A 20,506-nucleotide genomic window follows, 5' to 3' on the forward strand; every position below is an offset into this window, starting at 1 on the left:
CACAGGTGGCTAAGAGGGCCTGGAGTGTGGTTCCTATGACTAAGGAACTGTATTTCTTATTTTAATAGCCACGTGTGGCTGGTGGCTACAGAGCCAGACAAAACAGTTGTCTGAAACCCAGGATCAGCTGTTTTCCAAAGGCAGAAACAATACCAATGTTACTCAAATTTGGGAAAGAAGGAATTCTCTAACGGAGAAGATGGAAGTAATACCTACAGAGAGTGCTGAAAATCCCTCAGGCTGGCATTTAAGGGACCGCTGCTTTGATTTTTGATGGTGGTGGTCGGCATCTTCTTTCTGTTTACTGCCAAGAAGGAAGAAAATGGCCCCCCCATGTGTCTGTTCCAGCAGGGCAATATAAGGACAGGTGGGTAGAAGTTTCCTAAACATGGCACAGAAGAGAGCTAAGTTCAAGACCCAAAGACCAGTTCTGTACTGCTTTCACAGTAGGTTTTTGTTTTTTTTTTTACCCCATGCCTCCTCACATGGCAAGGATGGAGAGGGAGACATAACATATTATGTGTTATAAAACGCAATGCTAAAAAAAGAGAGAGAGCACAAGAGAGGGAGAAGGAACAATGGAAGGAAAAGGCAACGTGATCTCATTTTCCCAAAACCAGGAAGGAGGCATTGTGACCAGTTTACACTGCTGAGCCTTGGGGCCTGCTCCTGGTGTGCTGTGGTGCAAACACAGAACCACGGCCCACCACCACCACCACCATCAGATGTTGCCTAAGCTTGTAGATGGCTTTGCATGGCCTCAGACCCATTCTGTGTGATTTAGCAGAAATTGGTAAGCCTTGCTCAAAATAGTGAAATGATGAGAGCAGGATTATTACACCTCAGTGTGTGGAGCCAGGACTCCTGATTTTTTCCTTCATTTCTAGTGAGGGAGCAAAAGAAAACTTGTGCTTAGAGAAACAGTGTCATGGAGTCAGGCACCAAAGATACTTACTGCCTAACTTAGCCACATCTCTGCCCAGAGAGCTGGTTGCTGTTTAGAGAGGTGTGTGCTGGAGGGAACGCACTAAATTTATATCCTCCAGAGACCTGGGTTTCCTGCCCATGGTGACCTCTGAGGCTTCAGCCTCTTCATGTCTAGAAAGGCCTATCTCCCCAGTGAGGAACTGCTGGTTTAATGTACGTGAAAGTCCACCTGGAGAGACAATGTGCTAAATGAATGCTCCCGTCGCAAATATTGGAAATGCATTGAGACACAGTTTGAGCTCTAAACATCTTGGTGTTAGGTGGGTTTGCTTCCCAGCATAAAATGTTGATCATCTCAGCGATGATCTAAGAAATGCTCTCACCTGGAGTGTGAACAGTTACTACGTCCACCTTTACTATACATTTTCTTTCTAGACAAAGAAGAGAGCGTCTATAAGGCAACGAATTGGCCAGCGAACGTCCGTTGCCATTGTGTTCTACAGCGTTCTTACTATTGACAAAGTACAGAACAGAGACAAAGGACTTTATACTTGCAATGTGAAGAGTGGCCCGTCGTTCAAATCTGTGAACACGTCAGTGCATATATATGGTAAGCCATTCCTGTTCTGCTTTCTATCATCATGGATTTGGGACGGGTTCTATAAAAAAGTACATTTTCTTTTGGCCAAGAGGTACTCTATCATGAATGATACTACTTGGTTCCCCTCTTCCCGCTGCCAAAAAAACAAAGCACATTAAATGTTGTTTAATACTTTTGAATTAGAGAATCTTTTCCTTGCCAGTTTGTTGTGGTGAGTAATTCAGTTAGATCATATTATAACCTATATTAAGCTCTTTTCTTAGCATTCCATATAAACAATACAGAAAAATATGACAGATTGACCTTTATTTCTCAGGTACTGCTGTGAGTTAGAGAAAAATGTGGTGGGATAAGTTATTGAGAACGATGTGATTTTATCCTCAGTATTACTCTGATGAAATCCTGATATTGTTGCTTAATGCCACTAGGCAAATTCTGTAAAGAAAATATTTAAACATCTTTAGAATCCTTAAAAACCTTATTTATCTCCACTGTCGGGGGGAAAAAAAAAAGGCAAAAAGCAGAAACTCTTGAACGGTCCTGGCAGTGGCTTGCGATGTTCTTTTGATTTTCTCCAGTAGGGTTTTTTGGGTTTTTTTGTTTTCTGTTTTTAAATCAGATCATTTGTTTTATGGCACCTAAAGGAACTTTCTCCCATCATACTCATCTTGGGCATGGTAGATTTTCAGAAGTCTCTCTACTTTTCTGTGATTGCCATATGGGTATTTGAGATGTTCCGTTCTCTGTGGCTCTGCCTCTGTTTTTCTGTTTTCCTCGCAACCCTCTCACTTGAATGTACCTCAGTAGTTAGTGTACTTCTGGATTATTTTATTCAGGGATCAGTATTTGGGCTCCTTGATAGTCTATTTATTTATTTATTTATTTAGAGAGCTCACAAGTAGGCAGAGAGGCAGGCAGAGAGAGAGAGGGGAAGCAGGCTCCCCGCTGAGCAGAGAGCCCGATGCGGGGCTCGATCCTGGGACCCTGAGACCATGACCTGAGCCGAAGGCAGAAGCATTAACCCACTGAGCCACCCAGGCGCCCTGGGCTCCCTAATGGTCCTGATGGGAATTCTGCCCTGTTTGTTCACTGCTTCCACCCTCCTAGGAGGCAGGGGTTTGGGCTGGTGTTGCTCTGTTAAGATAAACAGGGCCTTTCCTAATCTTTTCATCGCCTTTCCTCTCCAAGATAAAGCATTCATCAAGGTGAAACATCGAAAACAGCACGTGCTGGAGACCACAGCGGGCAAGCGGTCCTACAGGCTCTCTGCGAAAGTGAAGGCGTTTCCCTCACCAGAGGTTCTATGGTAGGACCGTAATTATTTTCCTGTCAGTTTGAGATATGCTTTGTGAGTAGGAAGATGCAGGAGCCCAATGATGGGAATTCCTGAGAAAATATCAAGAGAAGTGTCCCCAGACCCCAGTGGAAAGCCAAGAACTGAGTTGATTTCTGGGGCTGGGAGCGAAGCAGGTAGGTGGGGCTGGAGGGGAAGAGGAGGGATGTCCCAGGATGGAGTGGGAGACGAGGTGTTTTTGAGGGCTCCCTTCAGTTCAGCCCTTCACACGCTGTGACTAAATTTCTGCATCTCTAAACTTCCCTATGATGTCAACATCCTTTGAATGGAGTATGTTGGGCAATGAGTAGGAAGCGTCTTGAATATCTAACATGCTCTATTAACCCTGAAGAAGTGGGCCCTTGTAATGAGGATAATAATTCTTTTATTATCTGAAAATAATTCTTTTATATACAGCTGGGATGAAAGTTCCAGTCTTGTTGTAAAATTAAACAAACATTAAGAGAGACAAGACTTATTCAGTTGTAGGGGTGGAGGAAAGGACCTACTTGAACTAATTAAGCTTTTTTTTTTTTGGCTTGAAGTTTGCATATTCAGAACCTCCCAAAGCAGGTTCTTTTTGTGTTAGTACAACACCTGATATAAAACAATGTAATCTGTTTATAATCTGCAGTCATTTTGTTAAATCATTTTTAAATGCTAATATCTTTGGCTCAAACCATTACATTTTAAACAAAGAGTACAGTACAAAACCCATTAGGAAAACAACCTGCACAATATGGAAATGGTACTATTGTAGAATCACCTCCACCAGCCCTCATTTTGCTTACAATATCACACGATTGCAGTGTTTGTTTTCAGTTTCCTCAAATAGTTAACAGGGAGTTAAAGAGAAAATTAAACTTTGTGCTGCGCCCCTTTGTGGCGTCACGGTAGAAGAGAGGTCTTTTTTGTTGTTTTATAATTTACAAAAAGTCCAATTGTAAATTTTTCCTGTGAGTGTACGTTAATTCCTTCTTTGGAACTTAGTCAGTCCAGGCTATACATTCCCTCCTTCAAAAGGGTCTGAGAGTATCCCCATCTATTAAAGAGTGCTAATTTCTTTAGTAACTAAGCTGCTAGGACCTAAAACACATACACAATAAGTCCATCCATCTTTGAAAACACTGACTTGTTCATGAGAAATACAGTCAACTTTTTTTTTTTTAAAGATTTTATTTATTTATTTGACAGAGAGAGATCACAAGTAGGCAGAGAAGCAGGCAGAGAGAGAGAAGAGGAAGCAGGCTCCCTGCTGAGCAGAGAGCCTGATGCGGGACTCGATCCCAGGACCCTGGGATCATGACCTGAGCCGAAGGCAGAGGCTTAACCCACTGAGCCACCCAGGCGCCCAGAAATACAGTCAATTAAGATGACTTCTGCAGTCATAACATAGAGCATAGTCATTTCAACCGCTTGGGAACCAAGACCCATTAGTGATGGGTATTTGTGTACAGGACAAGGTAATGCTTGCATGGATATGAACTAATACCATTTCCAGTATTAAAACTGCCTACAGAACACAGTAAGCTCCTAACAGATTAAAAAAGACCCGGCTAAAGAACTGTGCAATTTAATGAACTTAGACTTGTAGCATTAAATCTTTGAGAAGCTCTAGAAAATTTGGAGAAACTGAGGGTCACACAGAAAAGCACAGAGTGGCAGAGCTGGGACAAGCAGTCAGCCTCCCGGCTCTCAGTTCTGTATGCAACTGCGTGATATCTAGGCATTGATTCTATATTTAAAGTTAAAAAGAATTTTTTTTTTAAGTTTTGTACCTTTTGTTTGTGAGTTTTGTGCCTTAACTGTTCTTCCTCAGGGGAAAAATCTTGATAATCTTGATTTTACTATAGCTTATGAAAGGGACAACTGGTGTGACCATTTATACAACTAATAAGAACTCCACATGAGACCACAATAGGAAAGTCTATTTTTATTTTTATCTGGAGAAGTGATCTAGTTGATCTGACTTACAATGGCCCTTGTATTGCTGATGAGGCCTCACCAAAACTGAAAAACATCTCGATGGGATCAGCCAGTGCTGCTGGGTGAATTCTTAAGTCACATGGGTACCTTAAAACCTTTGCTTTTCTTTCTCCTTTAAACGTACTTCTTCGACCTTGCCGATAAATGTGAAGTGTTTCTCCGCTTAAAAACCACACCTGGATTTACTGAAAAGTTGGTGTCTACATTTATAAAATGAATGTGGAGGACTAAAGGCTTGGAGAGTCTCAACTTGAGCTCACAAACATAAATGACAGTGTTAGAATGATCTCTGAGAGGCTGAGGGGAATGACTTCCTGATCACTCTTCACCACAGGTTAAAAGATGGGTTCCCCGTGACTGAGAAATCTCCTCGCTATCTGGTTCATGGCTATGCATTAATTATCAAAGATGTCACTGCAGAAGATGCCGGGGATTACATGGTCTTGCTGGCCATAAGGCAGTATGGCGTGTTCCAAAACCTTACCACCACTTTAATTGTAAATGGTAAGTTTGTTGTTGTACTTTCTTCCAGTTCAGGAAAATTTGGGAACCAAAAGTCAATAGGACAAAGTCAGAGAGAATACACTTTTTTTTTTTTTTTTTGAGAAAACACACTTTTAAGTAATGGTTTTGAAAACTGTATCCGCCTCCATTGTACCGATTTCAGGTCTGCTCATTATCTTCCATAAGCAATATGATTTTTTAAATCATTGTGATCATGATGTACATACCATGGAATCAGTTTTTTACTGTTATCAAAACACTTCTACTTTAAAAAAAATAAGAAATGGCCATAATGACAACAGATATGTGTTTGTTTCCCTGACATCAACTCCAGGAAAATGCGGTCCTTCGTGTGGTAGCCTGGGAGAAAGTTACTGGACAGCTCTTAACTTCTGTCCTGTTCATCTTCCTTCCAGTGAAACCCCAGATCTATGAAAAGGCCGTGTCATCCTTTCTAGACCCGACTCTCTATCTCCTGGGCAGCAGACAAATCCTGACATGTACCATTTATGGTATCCCTCAACCTACAGTCACATGGTACTGGCGTCCCTGTAACCATAGTCATTCCAAAGCCAGGTAAGGACCATTTGTTTCCTGACTAACTTTCAAATACTTGCTATACTTGGACTCAAGGTTCTTTAAAGGACATAGATGAAGTTGACAAATGGGATATGCAGTTATTTTTGGAGCAAAGGCTTTCCCACCCAAGGGAAAAAGTAGGCAATATCTACTCTTCTTCCTTACTCATTTCTAACCATTTCATAATTTTTCTCTTTAGTTGATAGCTTTAGGAGCGCAGGGACAGAATCAAGGTCACCTTGTGAGCCTTTTTTGAAACTCAGGTTGGAACTCCAGTCTTGTTTTCAAAGGACAACCTCCAGACTTGGGCTAATTCAGCTGTCATGGCCTTCCCATTTCTCATTTTGTGACCATTGGATAGGATAGAAGATCTTCCCTGCCTGGGGATCACTTCCTGTTGTAGACTTTGCTCATGCTCTTTCGTTCATTTGAAATGTGCTTCCACCCCTTGGCTGCCCCCTGAGAAGTCCTTCCTTATCCTCCCAGGCTTAGCTTCTCAGCGAACTCTCCTGACTGTCTCCTTCAGACTCCTTTACCCCTCTTCAGTAGGAACCACACCTCATTGACACCTTCTTACTTTGCTGGGTTTGCATGCATGTGTTTTGTCTCTAAGCCCTGAGCTGATTGAGAGCAGCTCTGTATCTTCAGGGGCTGGCACACACAGTAGTAGAGGCTTGCCGTGTATTTGCTGAGTGACTGCATCCCTACCTTCTGGTCATTGTGCAGCATTTCCTTGCATCCTGTTGATGACTGAGTCCTGTTTGCTCTTTTCCCATTTTTGTTTAGTCTAGAGGAATGATGCTAAGGACAGTTCATGAGAGCTAATTCGAAGGACAGGAATAGAATCAATAAGCGCAACAATCAGATACTATTGAGACCGCCCAAGAACAATCATTCTGCCATAGTAACTGCCTTGTTGCTTTTAACTTCACTTGTAGAATGTTGGGGAAATTCGCTATTTAAAAGAAAAACAAAAACAAAATTAACTTGAGAATAAGTAAGACGACTCTAGCTTAAACAGAAGTGTCTGTTTCGGTTTCTGGATTGTTCCTGCCATTTCAACTTTCCATCTTGTGTTGTAATCTTTTGCTTAAGGTCTTTCATTCTGATAGTGAAAGCTGCTGGTGAGTCCTGGGGTTCCTGAGAAGTCACTATTTCCACACTTGTCCCAATTTCTCATGGGAACGTCATTTTCTAAGAATAGAAATAAGGAGAAATTGTAAAGCTTGAAAATCTTCTTTACCCTGTGGATGCTTACCCCAAAGGAAAATGAGATCTACTGAGATTTTGTGTGACTTTGCTAACTTTGGGGTAGGCATCCATATTTGGGTCTCCATTCCCTCAAGACCTGGATATTTGTGCTAACTTAACATGCAAGTAAGTGAAAAATAACTAAATAATTTAAGCTATTTGGAGAAAAGTGTAAAGTTGAATTTTCAGGGAATAACATAGCCTTTTATAGATGTTTTAAATTTTTGTTTTGACAATAGCAAATCTAAAATTTCAATTCCAGGGGCACCTGGGTGGGTCAGTCGGTTAAATATCCAACACTTGATTTTAGTTCAGGTCTTGATCTCAGTGTCGTGAGTTTGAGCCCCTTGTTGGGTTCCATGCTGGGCATTGAACCTACTTAAAAATTTTTTAAAAAATAAAAATAAAATTTCAGTTCTATTTAGGGAAGAGCTAGGAACTCTGTTAGAAAATAACAATTATGAGTGAGGGATTATAATGTTATAAAGTTGGGTTTGAATAATGCTAGTAAAATATGGTTTGGGGAATGAAGTCATTGTAAGTAAAACTTTGGAGACATTAGCTCTCTTTTTCTGATTTCTTTTTGGTACATGGGATCCTTCTTCTTGTGTCACAGAGTAAGCTTGCCAAGGTCTAGAAAAATGTCTAATTCCTCTTCTCTCAAGACTCAGAGCAGTGCCTCAGGTCTTCAGTAAATGATTTTTGACCATTGACTTATTCTCTCATCAAGGCACTTTTTAAACCAATCATAAGACATAAAAAATGCAAGCTTTAACTTTTTCAGTGATGCTTCATATAAGAAAAATATATGTTGTTGCTTGAAATTACCTGATACAAATGTGCATATCCATAAGTTTTTTTGTTTTTTTTTTTTTTTCCCCGTAAGTCAGCATACCAGTTAGTCTACCTATGTCAGGCCCAAATTCGGTGCTTGGTGGTTATATCAGTACCTTTGACTTAGAAATAGTTCAGAAATATATACAGGACCTTTGTGCTCTAGGACACAAATAGAATAATTCCACTTCACCCTGTCAGAGAGATAGAAGCTAAAATTGACAAAGAAATGGATCCTTCTTTAATTACTAGAAATTTTCAAATACATCTTTAGGTAAATGTATTTCATATACTTAACACCTAGATTCCATTGCAGATAGGAATTTCAGTGAATGACATTTGAATAAAGGAGGCTCTGTTGCATGAATTTTGAGAATCTTATTTTGAGTTACATAGTGACATATTTGTTTGGTGATATCCCCATGACATGACAGTCAAAAGAGATTAAATGATTAATACATATGCATTACTCATGAGTATATAGACTAATTCTTGGTATTTAAATTTTAGGTTCTACTTAAAGGACATATCTATATGTGGACACAACTGAAGCACTAGGTTAGTTTTGAGGTTTAATGTGTTTAAGTAGATCAGACTTACTAATTGGTTTAATATGGCCAACTGGTTCATGTGTCTAAGTTAAAGAGGTTCAGACTTAAATTGCATAGTTTTCTGGAGTCCAGCAAATACCTAAATATATCTTAAAGCTGTCAGAACTATTGTTCAAGTAGTCCATCTTTGTGGAAATTAAGAACCATAAATAAAATGAACAGGAATTTCCTCCTGTGATATACTGCTGAGCTGTGTTTCAGCGATGCTTCTGATTCACCTAGAGTTTGTTCTTATGAAACATTAGGAATGAAAGAAAGGAGGGAAAACGGTAGTTACTTTTCAACTCACATTCCTAATGAGCTGAGAGGAAATACAGCAGAATCTTCCCTTTTGCTTTTCTGCACCTTTGGGTGGTAAAGTAGTAGGAGAGCTAGAATACTTCTTTTGAATTTTTAATAGCATTAAAATAATTCATTATTACCAAATGAAGTGGGATTTTGGATTTTTCCTCATCCTCAGCAACTAGCAAAGAATTACAAGTAGATACTCCTTAACTCATTCCAGGTCAGTGGAGGCATAACCGAGGGGGTGTGCATAAGGGCAGTTAAGCTCAGAGAACCTTTCACGCATGTGTAGTTTACAGCTTCTGCTCATGTAGAATACAGATAATTCCACGCACTTCACAGAGACAATATGAGGTTCAAATGAAGTCATGTATTTGGGAAAGGTACAGAGTGCCATTGAAATGGGCAAGGTTGTGATTGTTGCTTGCAGTGGGATAAAAATGTTTAAGGCTCCAAAACTTTTTTTTTTTTTTTTTAAGATTTTATTTATTTGACAGAGATCACAAGTAGGCAGAGAGGCAGACAGAGAGAGAGGAAGGGAAGCAGACTCCCCACTGAGCAGAGAGCCTGATGCGGGGTGGGTCTTGATCCCAGGACCCTGGGATCATGACCTGAGGTGAAGGCAGAGGCTTTAACCCACTGAGCCACCCAGGTGCCCCCCAAAACTTTTTTTTTTTAAGATTTATTTATTTATTTGACAGAGAAATCACAAGTAGGCAGAGAGGCAGGCAGAGAGAGGGGGGAGGCAGGCTTCCTGCTGAGCAGAGAGCCTGATGGAGGGCTGGAGTGGAAGGCAGAGGCTTAACCCACCCAGGTGCCCTAAGGCTCCAAAACTTTTAAGAAACTTGAAAAGAATTTCTGCCTACTATAGAGCTAGTTTCACAGAATTGACAATTTTTAACCTAAGGCTTCTGAGAAATGAACACAAGTTGTGGAAAATAAAGTGTGATTTTTGCTGTGCTTGAGAAACAGATGTAGTAGGTGTGGGCTTTAGACTCGAGGAAAATATAACACAATTTTTCAAAAGAAGAGAAAGGAAGGAAATACAAATGGGTTAGGCAAAAGCAAAAGGAAGATGACACAAAACTGTGCAGCGGGAAACTAAAGTAGCCGTCCCAGTTTGTGCGGCCTCCCTTACCCGCTCATTTCCTGTCATGGGAGGAAGTGGTTCTGACCTGTGCGTTGGCAAAGGCCAGGGTGGGGCAGGGTGGGGCAGAGTGGGACATGGCATAGCCGATTCCTACTGAGCGAATCCATAGTAGATTCTAGAACTCCACGTCCCCCCTGGATTTTGAAGCACTAAGCGGGACTACTGACCTGCCCATGCAATGAGCTGGTCTTCCTCACATAGTCCTTTGCCACGGCACTGGTTCCATCTCACAGGGAGTCGTGTGGATGACGTTGTCCACTGCGTGGAGACTGGTCTCTAAAGGGAAGAGTAACCATCTTGGACTGGAGGGGAGGGACCCCTTCTTTGGGAAATGAAGGAGATGGATTTGTGGGGTCCTGGCAGGAAACGGGGACAACAGCCTTGGCTTGAGGCTGGTACTCCAGACCACCAGTTCCATTTTTCTCAGGAAGAGTCTGAGATGTCTCAAGACTACTTTAATTGACGCATGCTTGAGCACCCAGGAGCCCAGCCAGTGACTGACTGGAGAATTTCAGGCCTGGCTGGGTCATTTACTCACTGCAAACAGGAGGGTGGTGAGCGGGCCACTGCTGGGTCATCCTCTCTGCTGCTCGCCGTCAGCTCATTAACACGGCTTGGCTTCCTGTCCATGTCCAGAGTCTCCCCAGTTGTTTCCGAGGTTGTCTTGTCTTCCTTCTAAAACTAAGGCCTGCTCTCCAAATGTTGAATGTGTCTGGGTCTTTTCTCCAGGGACGGTGGCCACTGATGACTCCAGCTTTGTTTTTAGAGCGTGTGTGCTTTCCATCATAGTCTACTTTAATTCCCTGTCCCCAGCTAACTATCGAGGTCACAGATAACACTGATAGATGATAACGGAGTGACCGTTAGTGGGAAAAGACTGTTATGTGTATTGAGTTCTTTGTGAAAATCTCATTTTCTTCATTGGCTCTCTGTGGCAACCAATGAGAATACACAGAGAGAAACTTCGGCTGCTTCTGTGGCATTCACATTGTTTGCATCTTACAAATGTATTTTGCACATCATCAGGGTTCAGCCCAAATACACTGTCACCCTTCTGTTCATCGCACCGACTGTGTGCAAAACAAAAACACACACCGTTAGCCTTCAGCATGTATGTTTTAATGATACACCATCAACCATAGCGGGGCGTTTCTTATTTTCTCTGTGTGTGTACCTGGAGAATATCTAATTCCCAGTCTCAGGGATAGAGACCTGGGAAGCAAGGAAGTGGGTTCTATTCTTGGCACAGGCCTTGACTTCTGTGTGACCTTGGCCAGTTATTTAATCTGTGCTTCAATTTCCCCTTCTGTAAATGGTAACGGCCCTGCTTCCCCTTTCCTATAATACACAGCTATTCATGAGTGAAATGAGAAAATCTCTTAAAATGACGTTTTCTTCATTCAAAAAAGCTTGAAATAATTTCCTAGTTGTGGCACACGGATATTTCCCTTCTGCTTCTTACAAATTATAAAGCAATTTGACCTGAGGGTTAACTCTGAGGGTCAATGCCAAATTCACTGAAAACAAAAATCGACCTGTGAAAGTTGAATGGTTATAAGAGAAGTCTTACATGGAAGTATGTATTCTGTGGTACAGAACTACCTCTGTAATTATAATGTGAGTAATCACCCATTTAAAAAAAGAAAATAAAAACAAAAACCCACCGCTCCTCCACTGCTGGTGTCAACCCACATTTTCTTCAGGGCTGAGCTGGACTACCTTTGCGGGTCTTGGTCCAACCCTCCAAGCAGAAGTATCAATCTTTGCCCAGTTAGTCCTAAAGCATTGCAGGCTTTATTTGATCTTTCGCCAATGAGCTCCTTCAGAATGCCAAAAAATGTCATTGGATTCTCTGCTCATGGCAAGTGAAGTGAGGTGAAGGGTATCCTGTATTACTTTCTTAGCCAAAATGGTGGATTTGCTAAGAAAAAACCCGATAGGCGTACATGGAATTTCAAGGGACTGCATCCGGAACTCTAAAGCCGGTCAGATCTGGAACCTCAAATAGTTACATGCTTGAGAAGTTTCATGGGATATAGTCATCCCTGCCACACAATTTGACATCCCATTCCTGCACTCCCTTCCTCTGCCCAGCAGTGGACTGGGGATTGGGTCTAGGGAAAGCCGAATGCTCCAGGACCAACTGTGGTTTGCTGGGCTTCTTTGGGGGAAGTGGGGTGGGAGGTAGCCTACAAAATAAAGGCAGACAGAGGCCTCTAGGAACTCTGAGAAGGGCTTGCTTAATTGCATCCCTCTATTGTTTACATCAGCAAATTAGCAAAGAAAGGAAGGCCTGAATCATTAGGGATGTGTGAGGGATAGATCATCTGAGAGAAACGTAATTTTACATACCCCACTGATGCACAAAACTAACAGGACCAAAACAAAACAATTGTTAACGGCAGTTAATTAGAAATGTACTCAAGGACTTAATTGACTGCCAGCATGAATGTCTGTTATTTTTTTTTCTGAAACAATTTTATGTCCCCTATTCTACTGTCTACGAAATGAAAGTGTTAACAGTGTAAACATTAAAAAAGTCAACATTTCCTGGGGGGCTAAACGTAGATCCAACGTCAGAGGGAAGCATAATTTAAGAAGACCTATTCTTCTGGAAATATCACGAACTGTGTGTTTTAAATATTTATCACATTCCTCCTAAGGGTACATATAATTTGTATCCACGTGTCTCTTGACATATTTTCTGTGCGGGGTACGTAGGGGTCTGTGGACCCAAACCAGACATGCTATCGAGAATTTTAATTCGCCATATGCAAAACCTTGAATCAAAATAGGGACTTTAAAGAAGATTCATTCTCCAAAGACCCCCTTTAGCAGGACTTTGAGCTTGAAACAAGCTCAACGAAATCTGGCCATCTTCTCCAGGAGGCTTTCATCACAAACAGAACGTGAATGTTCACGTACTAATGAGAAACTTCTTGCTTTCTGCTCTGTAATTGCTGGATGAGGAAGTCCAGGCTGCCCAATGTGAATGTTTGGACGCGGGCCCTTATTAATATTTCATACAAAGTCCTGAGAACAGAGCGTGAGTTCATTTGCCAAATGCCTCCCTGCCACTTTTCTCTGCTTTGTGAGATTTGCCTCTTTTTCCCACTCCTCATGGTAATACAGCGAGTCTGAGGAATAATTGTTTCTAATGAATTAACTGTCTCCTGTAATTGCTATCAAATATTTCATTGTGTGTTTAAATTAAACCAAAAGGCTGAGTCATAGGAATGGTTTTTATAGGGATCTTTTGAGCGAAATTCAGTGTTGCTTCCCAGGATTAGGAATGCCAGAAGGTAATGACACGTGGTTTGGGAAGATTCCTTAAAGAGGATCGGCAGAACTTCTCACATTTTTCTATGGCCATATTCACAGATTTCTAAAAGTCAAATGGACATTTTCATGACTAAATCTAGAACCTAATGTCCAAACACAGAGCTTTAGATAATGGAGAAATAGGACAAATCACTTATAAAACATGCACCTGTTCTTGGAAATCCACCTTTAGTTACATCTTGACTTAGTAGACTGCCCACTCCACCCCGCCCACGTTGCTGTAGCACAAAGAATAAAATCAGTAGACTGTTTCCTGAAATGTGAACTCTGGTCTGTGGTTTTGATGTAACCCCATTGCCTTTGTGGGTGAAGAGCCTGGTGCATTGAGAAGATAGAAAGGATGTAATGGATTTAGACCATGGCCAGCTGGTGCCTTATAAGCACTTCAAGAGAGTTCATTAGAACTTGTTTCTTCATACTTTCTCTCGAAGCTTCGGGGGGTGTCTTATCACCTTGAATGCCACTGTCTATGTAATGATAACCAATGTAATCAATGAGCCCTTCCTAGTGTCAAAGTGTCACCCCTTTCTATATACTATCCCTAATCTGTACAATGTTCCCGAATGGACATAATTTCCCCATTACGAGACTGAAGCTCAGTTTTTTCTCAGGTGTCTTCAGATCATGAAATAAGAGAGGCTCAGTAGGTTGGCATTTTTCCCTTGGTGTCCGACAGGGTTTTTCCCTTGGTGTCCGACAGGACTCCTATAAGTGCACACCTGTGCATTCCTAGAGGAAGGCACAGAAATCCTTGGGGGAAGGGTTCGGGGAGGCTCTAGTCTCTGGGTTTACTCTTGTCACCAGTGACCATGCAGATGCAGAGTCCGTCTGTTAAATTAGTTGCCCTGAGGAGGGGAGGGGAGAGAGGAAAGAGCAGCTGGGAGCATTCGACTCAGATTTCACAATTACTTTGGGAAATGTTGGTGAGCTGCACTGGTTTAGGCCCCAGACGTGCAGGTAGGAATAGCACCTTTGAGGGGGTACAAACCCCAATGGGATGAACAGGTCTAAATACAACCAACCTGAGGAGGGTGGCAAGTCAGTTAGTCAGTTGGGCGCTTGTGCTGGATGGCACGGTTCCTCTCTGTGACTTTCTCACCTTGCAGGTGTATTTGGTCTCTTGCCAGAAGTCCCATTCCCTCCTCTGTTGTTCACGATTATTTTTCTAGATCAGGGTTCAGCAATCACTCAGTGCTCAGGGGCTCACAAAGCTGTGGATTTTTGCAGGAGGTACAGGGCAACAAAGGAGATGAAGAATGGGTGGGGGTTCAGGGACAAAAGAAAATGAAGGAGAAAGCTTGAGTTTATGGTTGACGAGTAAATTACAGGGAGGACCTGGGCACCTCCACAGGCCTCGACCTAGTCACTGTGAATGCCTTATTCACTCAGAATTAGGGAATTACGGAATCTTCGAGATGAAGAAGAGCTTGTTCTATAAAGGAGAAACTGGCTCAAAGATAAATAATTATCCCTTACCTCAGGGCTAGGTAACGGCAAGCCCGGGACTAGACCCGAGTCTCTGGTTGCCCGTTGATTATTCCTGTTCATTCTTATTTCCACTATAACACTGCTTTTTGAGTCTCTGCAGGAGGTGCCCTGTAATCCGGATAAATAAATGGGCCATCACGGTTGCCGTGGATGTAAGGTGGGGAGTACTGCAGTTTAGAGGAAACTCTGTGGAAGAAATAAGATCTGAGTGCTAAAGATGATGGGTAGGTTCTAGAAGAGCAAATGGAAAGGAACAGAGATGTTGTGGCAGAGTGATGTGGGGACAAGGATGGGTCGAAGAGTTGAAAGGGACATGCTTGAAGAGGACCTGGGCTGGCTTCTCAGATCTGGCCTGAGAAAAATTAAAACCAAAAATTGGAAATGTAGGTATGGACCCGTTGTGGAATCATTCGAGGGCTCAATGGATGAGCCGGCCGTTCATTCTACTTCCGCCCACCTTCCTGGCTGATGCATGGCTGTTCTGCATCTGCTGCCCGTAAGCCCACCCTGTCACTTGCCTGTGGAGACATAGACTTTCCCAAGCTCACTGTTGGTGGTCTTACTCCTATAGCCCAAGTCTTTGGCATGTGTCATGTGCCATGCGTCCCTGAAACTCTGTTCTGCATGTCTGAAAATCAAAGCCTCAGAATCTAAGAACTTGGATTTTCACTTGAGCTCATAAAAAAAAATGATCTAGGGGTGGGGGTCGGCCCCTGGGTGTCTCAATTGGTTAAGCATCAGCCTTCCACTCAGGTCCTGATCTGGGAGTTCTGGGACTGAACCCACACTGGGCTCTGTGCTTAGCAGCGAGTCTGCTTCTCCCTCTCCCTCTGCCTCTCCCCCGCACCCCTGCTCACATGCATGCGCACACATCCTGTCTCTCTCAAATAAATAAAATCTTTAAAAATAAATAAATAGATAAAAATTTTGAAAATGATCTGGGGGTATGTTATCCCATTTCCTGAGGCTTTTAATGTTCCATATGCCTTGTCTTCCTCATGGAACATTAGGTAAGGAGATCACAGATGACTCCCTTATTGAGAAATTCTCTCACATGAAAAAGCCTTTGGTGAGGTAAGGTGAGGATAACAGAATGGATGTTTAGAGACTGCTTAGAGCCAAACAGAAGGTTATGTCCCAAAGAAGATCCTATGGCCTGGGATTTCTATTTTTCTTTCTTTTATAGCTGAAAATTATTGAGCATGTATCTACAGGACATTATTGTCTAATTTAATTGTCACAGAACTTCAATGAGGCAGATCCTGGGATGATTACCTTTACAGAAAATTTAAGTACCTTGTTAGGAAACCAGCCCTGGTTGGGACGTGTCAGAGTGGCCTTTCTCACTCATCATCTACCAAGTCCGTCATTTTCCCTCCCAGCATTGGCTCTGGAACAACTAACTTAGACCTTAAGTTGAGTAATTTGGGGACAAAGGCTCATGATCCAGAAAGCAAATGTGTTTCGTGAGGCTTGTGTAAATGACATCAAGAAGCAATTTTTTTTTTTTAAGATTTTATTTATTTATTTGACAGAGAGAGATCACAGGTAGGAAGAGAGGCAGGCAGGGAGAGAGAGGAGGAAGCAGGCTCCCTGCTGAGCAGAGAGCCCGATGTGGGACTCGATCCCAGGACCCTGAGATCATGACCTGAGCCGAAGGCAGCGGCTTAACCCACTGAGCCACCCAGGCGCCCAAGAAGCAATTTTAAAAAGGTGTTAGAATGCAGAAATATCTAGCCTCAAGTTTAAGGTCCTGGGCTCTGAAGCCTGAATTCTGCCTCCACGTACCACCATCAGCTAGCTTGTGGGTCAAAGAAACGACCTCTGGGGATATGAGTTTGCAGTTCTACGTGGTAAAAAGAGAAATCGCACTGACTATCTTAAGCTGTTAGGTGGACTAAATGAGCTAATTAATATATACGAAGTATTTAGCTCCCTGGCTGGTGCATTGTGAGCACTACATTTATTTGCTGGAACTTGTCCAGTATTTTTAGATCACTCTAGGATTGCCCACTGCAAAGCAGCTTCCTTCTGAGGTGGCATCATACACACAATGTGTGTATCCTGTCTATCCTGTGAAAGCTTATCGTGGTGACAAAATGGACAAAAAAGGAAACATGCTTGCATCTTAATTTTTTTTCAAAGATTTATTTATTTGAGGTGGGGGGAAGGGAAGAAGGGCAGAGAGAGAGGGAGAGAGAATTTCAAGCAGACTCTGCATGGAGCGCAGAGCCTGTCCCTGGGCTCGATCTCCAGACCCTGAGATCATGACCTGAGCTGAAATCAAGAGTCAGACACTTAACTGACTGAGCCACCCATGGACCCCGTGTTTGCGTATTTAGACAGGTCTTCTGACTATGGTGATTTACTCCAAAGAGATTAAGATGGGACCAGAAAGGTAGAATTTTCAGATTTTTTTAGGAAATTAAAGGAGCTATAATATCCTGAATCTACTTGCATTTGAGAACTCTACCTCAGCATTCAAATGCGCATTGACCCAACTCTTGTCCAGTGATGGTCACATATGGGCTCTTGACATCTTACTTGCTTGCGCTCAATTACATTCTGACATTTTTCAGATATTTTGATACATGAGCATGTATTTGACTTGTCTCTTTGATAAATGTATATGTTCCTTAATAACAGAAGGAACTGAATGTGCTACTTCTTTTGGAGGACATGATTTTACTTCCTAAGTGGAATATGTATGAATGTGTATTAGCATCGTTAAATGGTGCTGAGGATCATGAGCCCACATTTTGGCCTACACCTGAGGGAAGGAGGGGATGATTGCTGGTTGGTTTTCTGTTTTCTGTTAGACAAGAAGTGCTTCTCCATGTGTGAACATCATTGCCTAAGTTGAAATTGCCCGTGACTGTCAGTTTGTCAGATATGGATAATGCTGTGCAGAGTAGGTTCAGGTCCCAGTCAGACCCTCTGTCTGCCTTAGTACTCCTCACTGTAAGTAGACAGGCCCTGCTGGCGGTGACATAGTGCTTCACTGAAGGGAGATGTGTGAGGTCATTTGAGGGTCAGTAGTGTTCCTTTTTCAGCAAGTGGGAGGTAAATGATAGATGGTGGGTTGACACCTGACATGGGGTTGAATCTGCATCTAGTCAGGCCATTGTCAGGATTCACTCTTCTCATCAGACAGTCAACTGAGCGAGAGATGGGGATGCTCCTCCTCTGTTGACTAGGTGGCAGGGCTAGGCCTGAAAGTTATAATAGTGAACAAGACACAGGCCCTGCTTTTTTTTTTTTTTTTAATTAACATATAATGTATTATTAGCCCCAGGGGTACAGGTCTGTGAATCATCAGGCTTACACAATTCATAGCACTCACCATAGCACACACCCTCCCCAATGTCCATAACGCAACCGCCCTATCCCTACCCCCTTCCCCCCAGCAACCTTCAATTTGTTTCCTGAGATTAAGAGTCTCTTACGGTTTTTCTCCCTCCCCGGTCCCATCTTGTTTCATTTTATTGCCTCCCTACCCCCATCGACCCCTGACCCTGCATCTCAAATTCCTCATATCAGAGAGATCATATGATAATTGTCTTTCTCTGATTGACTTATTTCACTTAGCATAACACCATCCAGTTCCATCCATGTTGTTGCAAATGGCAACATTTCATGGGGTTTTTGATGGCTGCATAGTATTCCATTGTGTGTGTGTGTGTGTGTGTGTGTGTGTGTGTACACACACACACACACATACATACATACATTATATATACCACATTTTTATCCATTCATCTGTTGATGGACATCTAGGTTCTTTCCATAGTTTGGCTATTGTGCCATTGCTGCTATAAACATTTGGGTACACGTCACAGGCCCTGCTCTTAGATAGCTCTCTATCTAGTGAGATAATAAAATGACAACTTACATTATCAATCCGTCTACAGTATGTTGGGCACTGTGCTAAGCACATTACATAAATTAACTCATTTAGTGTTGTTCACCATTATTGACAGGAAAAGACTCTTCCATAAATTATTTCCCTTCTGTTTATCTTTTAACTCCTATTATAATAACTAGTAAGACATGGTAACATGGGGTTACTTCTTCCGAGTTGGCAATGTTAAGAACACATTCATTTCCCAAAGAATTTGAGGCAGTTCACAAAGAGTACAATAAATAATTCAGAAAATCTGAATGAAAGGAGAAAATGTGGTAAGGCTAGTACAGAGGTATGGCCCATATGTTTTTACTTTCTAGTTGTCGAGAGAGACACATGAAATAGACATTTGCGAGCTGAAAGGGGCACATCAGATAAAAACAAATCAAGATTTCAGGGAACTAAAATCCAAGAAAAATTATATCTCCTGTCATAATCCTTGGGATATAGCATATCCTATACACAAATTCCTGAACCACATTTCCACTATAGCAAGTGTCACAGGACAGGAAATCGTCACATCCCTTAGAGTTGATCAGTGGCCTAACACCAAAGCCGAATTTACTAAAAGTGAAATGATCCAGGGTGCTTGGGTGGCTCAGTGAGTTAAGCGTCCAATTCTTGATTTTGGCTCAGGTCGTGATCTCAGGGTTGTGAGGTGGAGCCTGGCAGTGGGCTCCACACTTAGCACAGAGTCAACCTGAGAGCCCCCTCCCTCCGCCCCTCCCCCGCTTGTGTGCACATACGTGCTCCCTCTCAAATAAATAAATCTTCAACCAAAGCTCTATTTCAGAACTACTCAAAGGATTGAAAAGACTGTAAGTCCTCTGAGCAATTTTCTGTGACTATGACTCTCACAGTTGGGCTTTTGCTTGTCCAGGCTTACAGAACTGGGAAGTTGTAAAACTATTATTTGAACACAGGTTAGGCTAGGTCTGTGTTCTTAATGCCAAACTGTGATCACCCACCCACTCCCCCTGAAGGCTCGCTGCACATTTCGGCCTTGACAGCAATATAATAAGCCATGTGTTCTCTTCCTTTCCATGACAACAAAATGTAGCCATAGCTTGAGATATCTAGAGTTAACACCCCAAGACTCCTTGAATGGGTTTAAGGATATTACTTGCAGCTCCTCTTGAGATTTCCCTGAAGAATTCTAGTTTATCAAATCACCCTTCCTCAGCTGATTAATCTTTCACTTAGAGGAAAAATGAATGAACAAAATAGGTATTGGTGTGAAGGCCCACATGTGGGTGTGGCCAAGTAAGTATCCATTCTCAGTCACCCCGGTGACAGGGTTGCAAGGATGCCTTGGCCCTTGGCTCAGATTCTGTACAGGGCACAGGGGCAGAGTCCTGGGTAGCTTGGGAGAGCGGAGGAAGGAAAGCAGAGGCTGGGAAGACAGGCCTTGTTCTGAGTGTGAATGGACCACGAGACCCTGGAGGGCAGGAAGCAGCACAGGCCAAGACACTCACGGAAAAGCTCTTATCGAAACAGAGGTGGCCAGAGCGCTGGATCACCTCCACCATTGTCCTAGGAGCTGACCCAGAGCCTTCAATCCCCGAAAAGCCTTCTCCACTCCCCGCTCTCCATTCAGACAAGAAGTAGTTTTCATTATGGGCTCTAAGGCGTCACAAGGTCTCTCCGTGCACAAGAGAGTCACTCATCCAGGATCCCCTCCTTGTGACCCTGTGACCAACCCGAAGGCCCA

At 42.5% G+C, this 20,506-nt stretch overlaps 1 protein-coding gene across 1 annotated transcript in view; it reads left to right on the forward strand.

The window, feature by feature from the left end:
- The window catches only part of FLT1 (fms related receptor tyrosine kinase 1), a 174,610-nt gene that overhangs the window by 56,205 nt on the left and 97,899 nt on the right, over positions 1 to 20,506 (forward strand). Inside the window, exons 7-10 of the mRNA XM_032314380.1 lie at positions 1,363 to 1,537; positions 2,717 to 2,834; positions 5,182 to 5,351; positions 5,768 to 5,927. Of these exons, the coding sequence (XP_032170271.1) occupies positions 1,363 to 1,537; positions 2,717 to 2,834; positions 5,182 to 5,351; positions 5,768 to 5,927 (623 nt within the window). The remainder of the gene's footprint in view (positions 1 to 1,362; positions 1,538 to 2,716; positions 2,835 to 5,181; positions 5,352 to 5,767; positions 5,928 to 20,506) is intronic.

The sequence above is a fragment of the Mustela erminea genome, chromosome 15 (genome assembly GCF_009829155.1).
Source record: "Mustela erminea isolate mMusErm1 chromosome 15, mMusErm1.Pri, whole genome shotgun sequence".
NCBI lineage: Eukaryota > Metazoa > Chordata > Mammalia > Carnivora > Mustelidae > Mustela > Mustela erminea.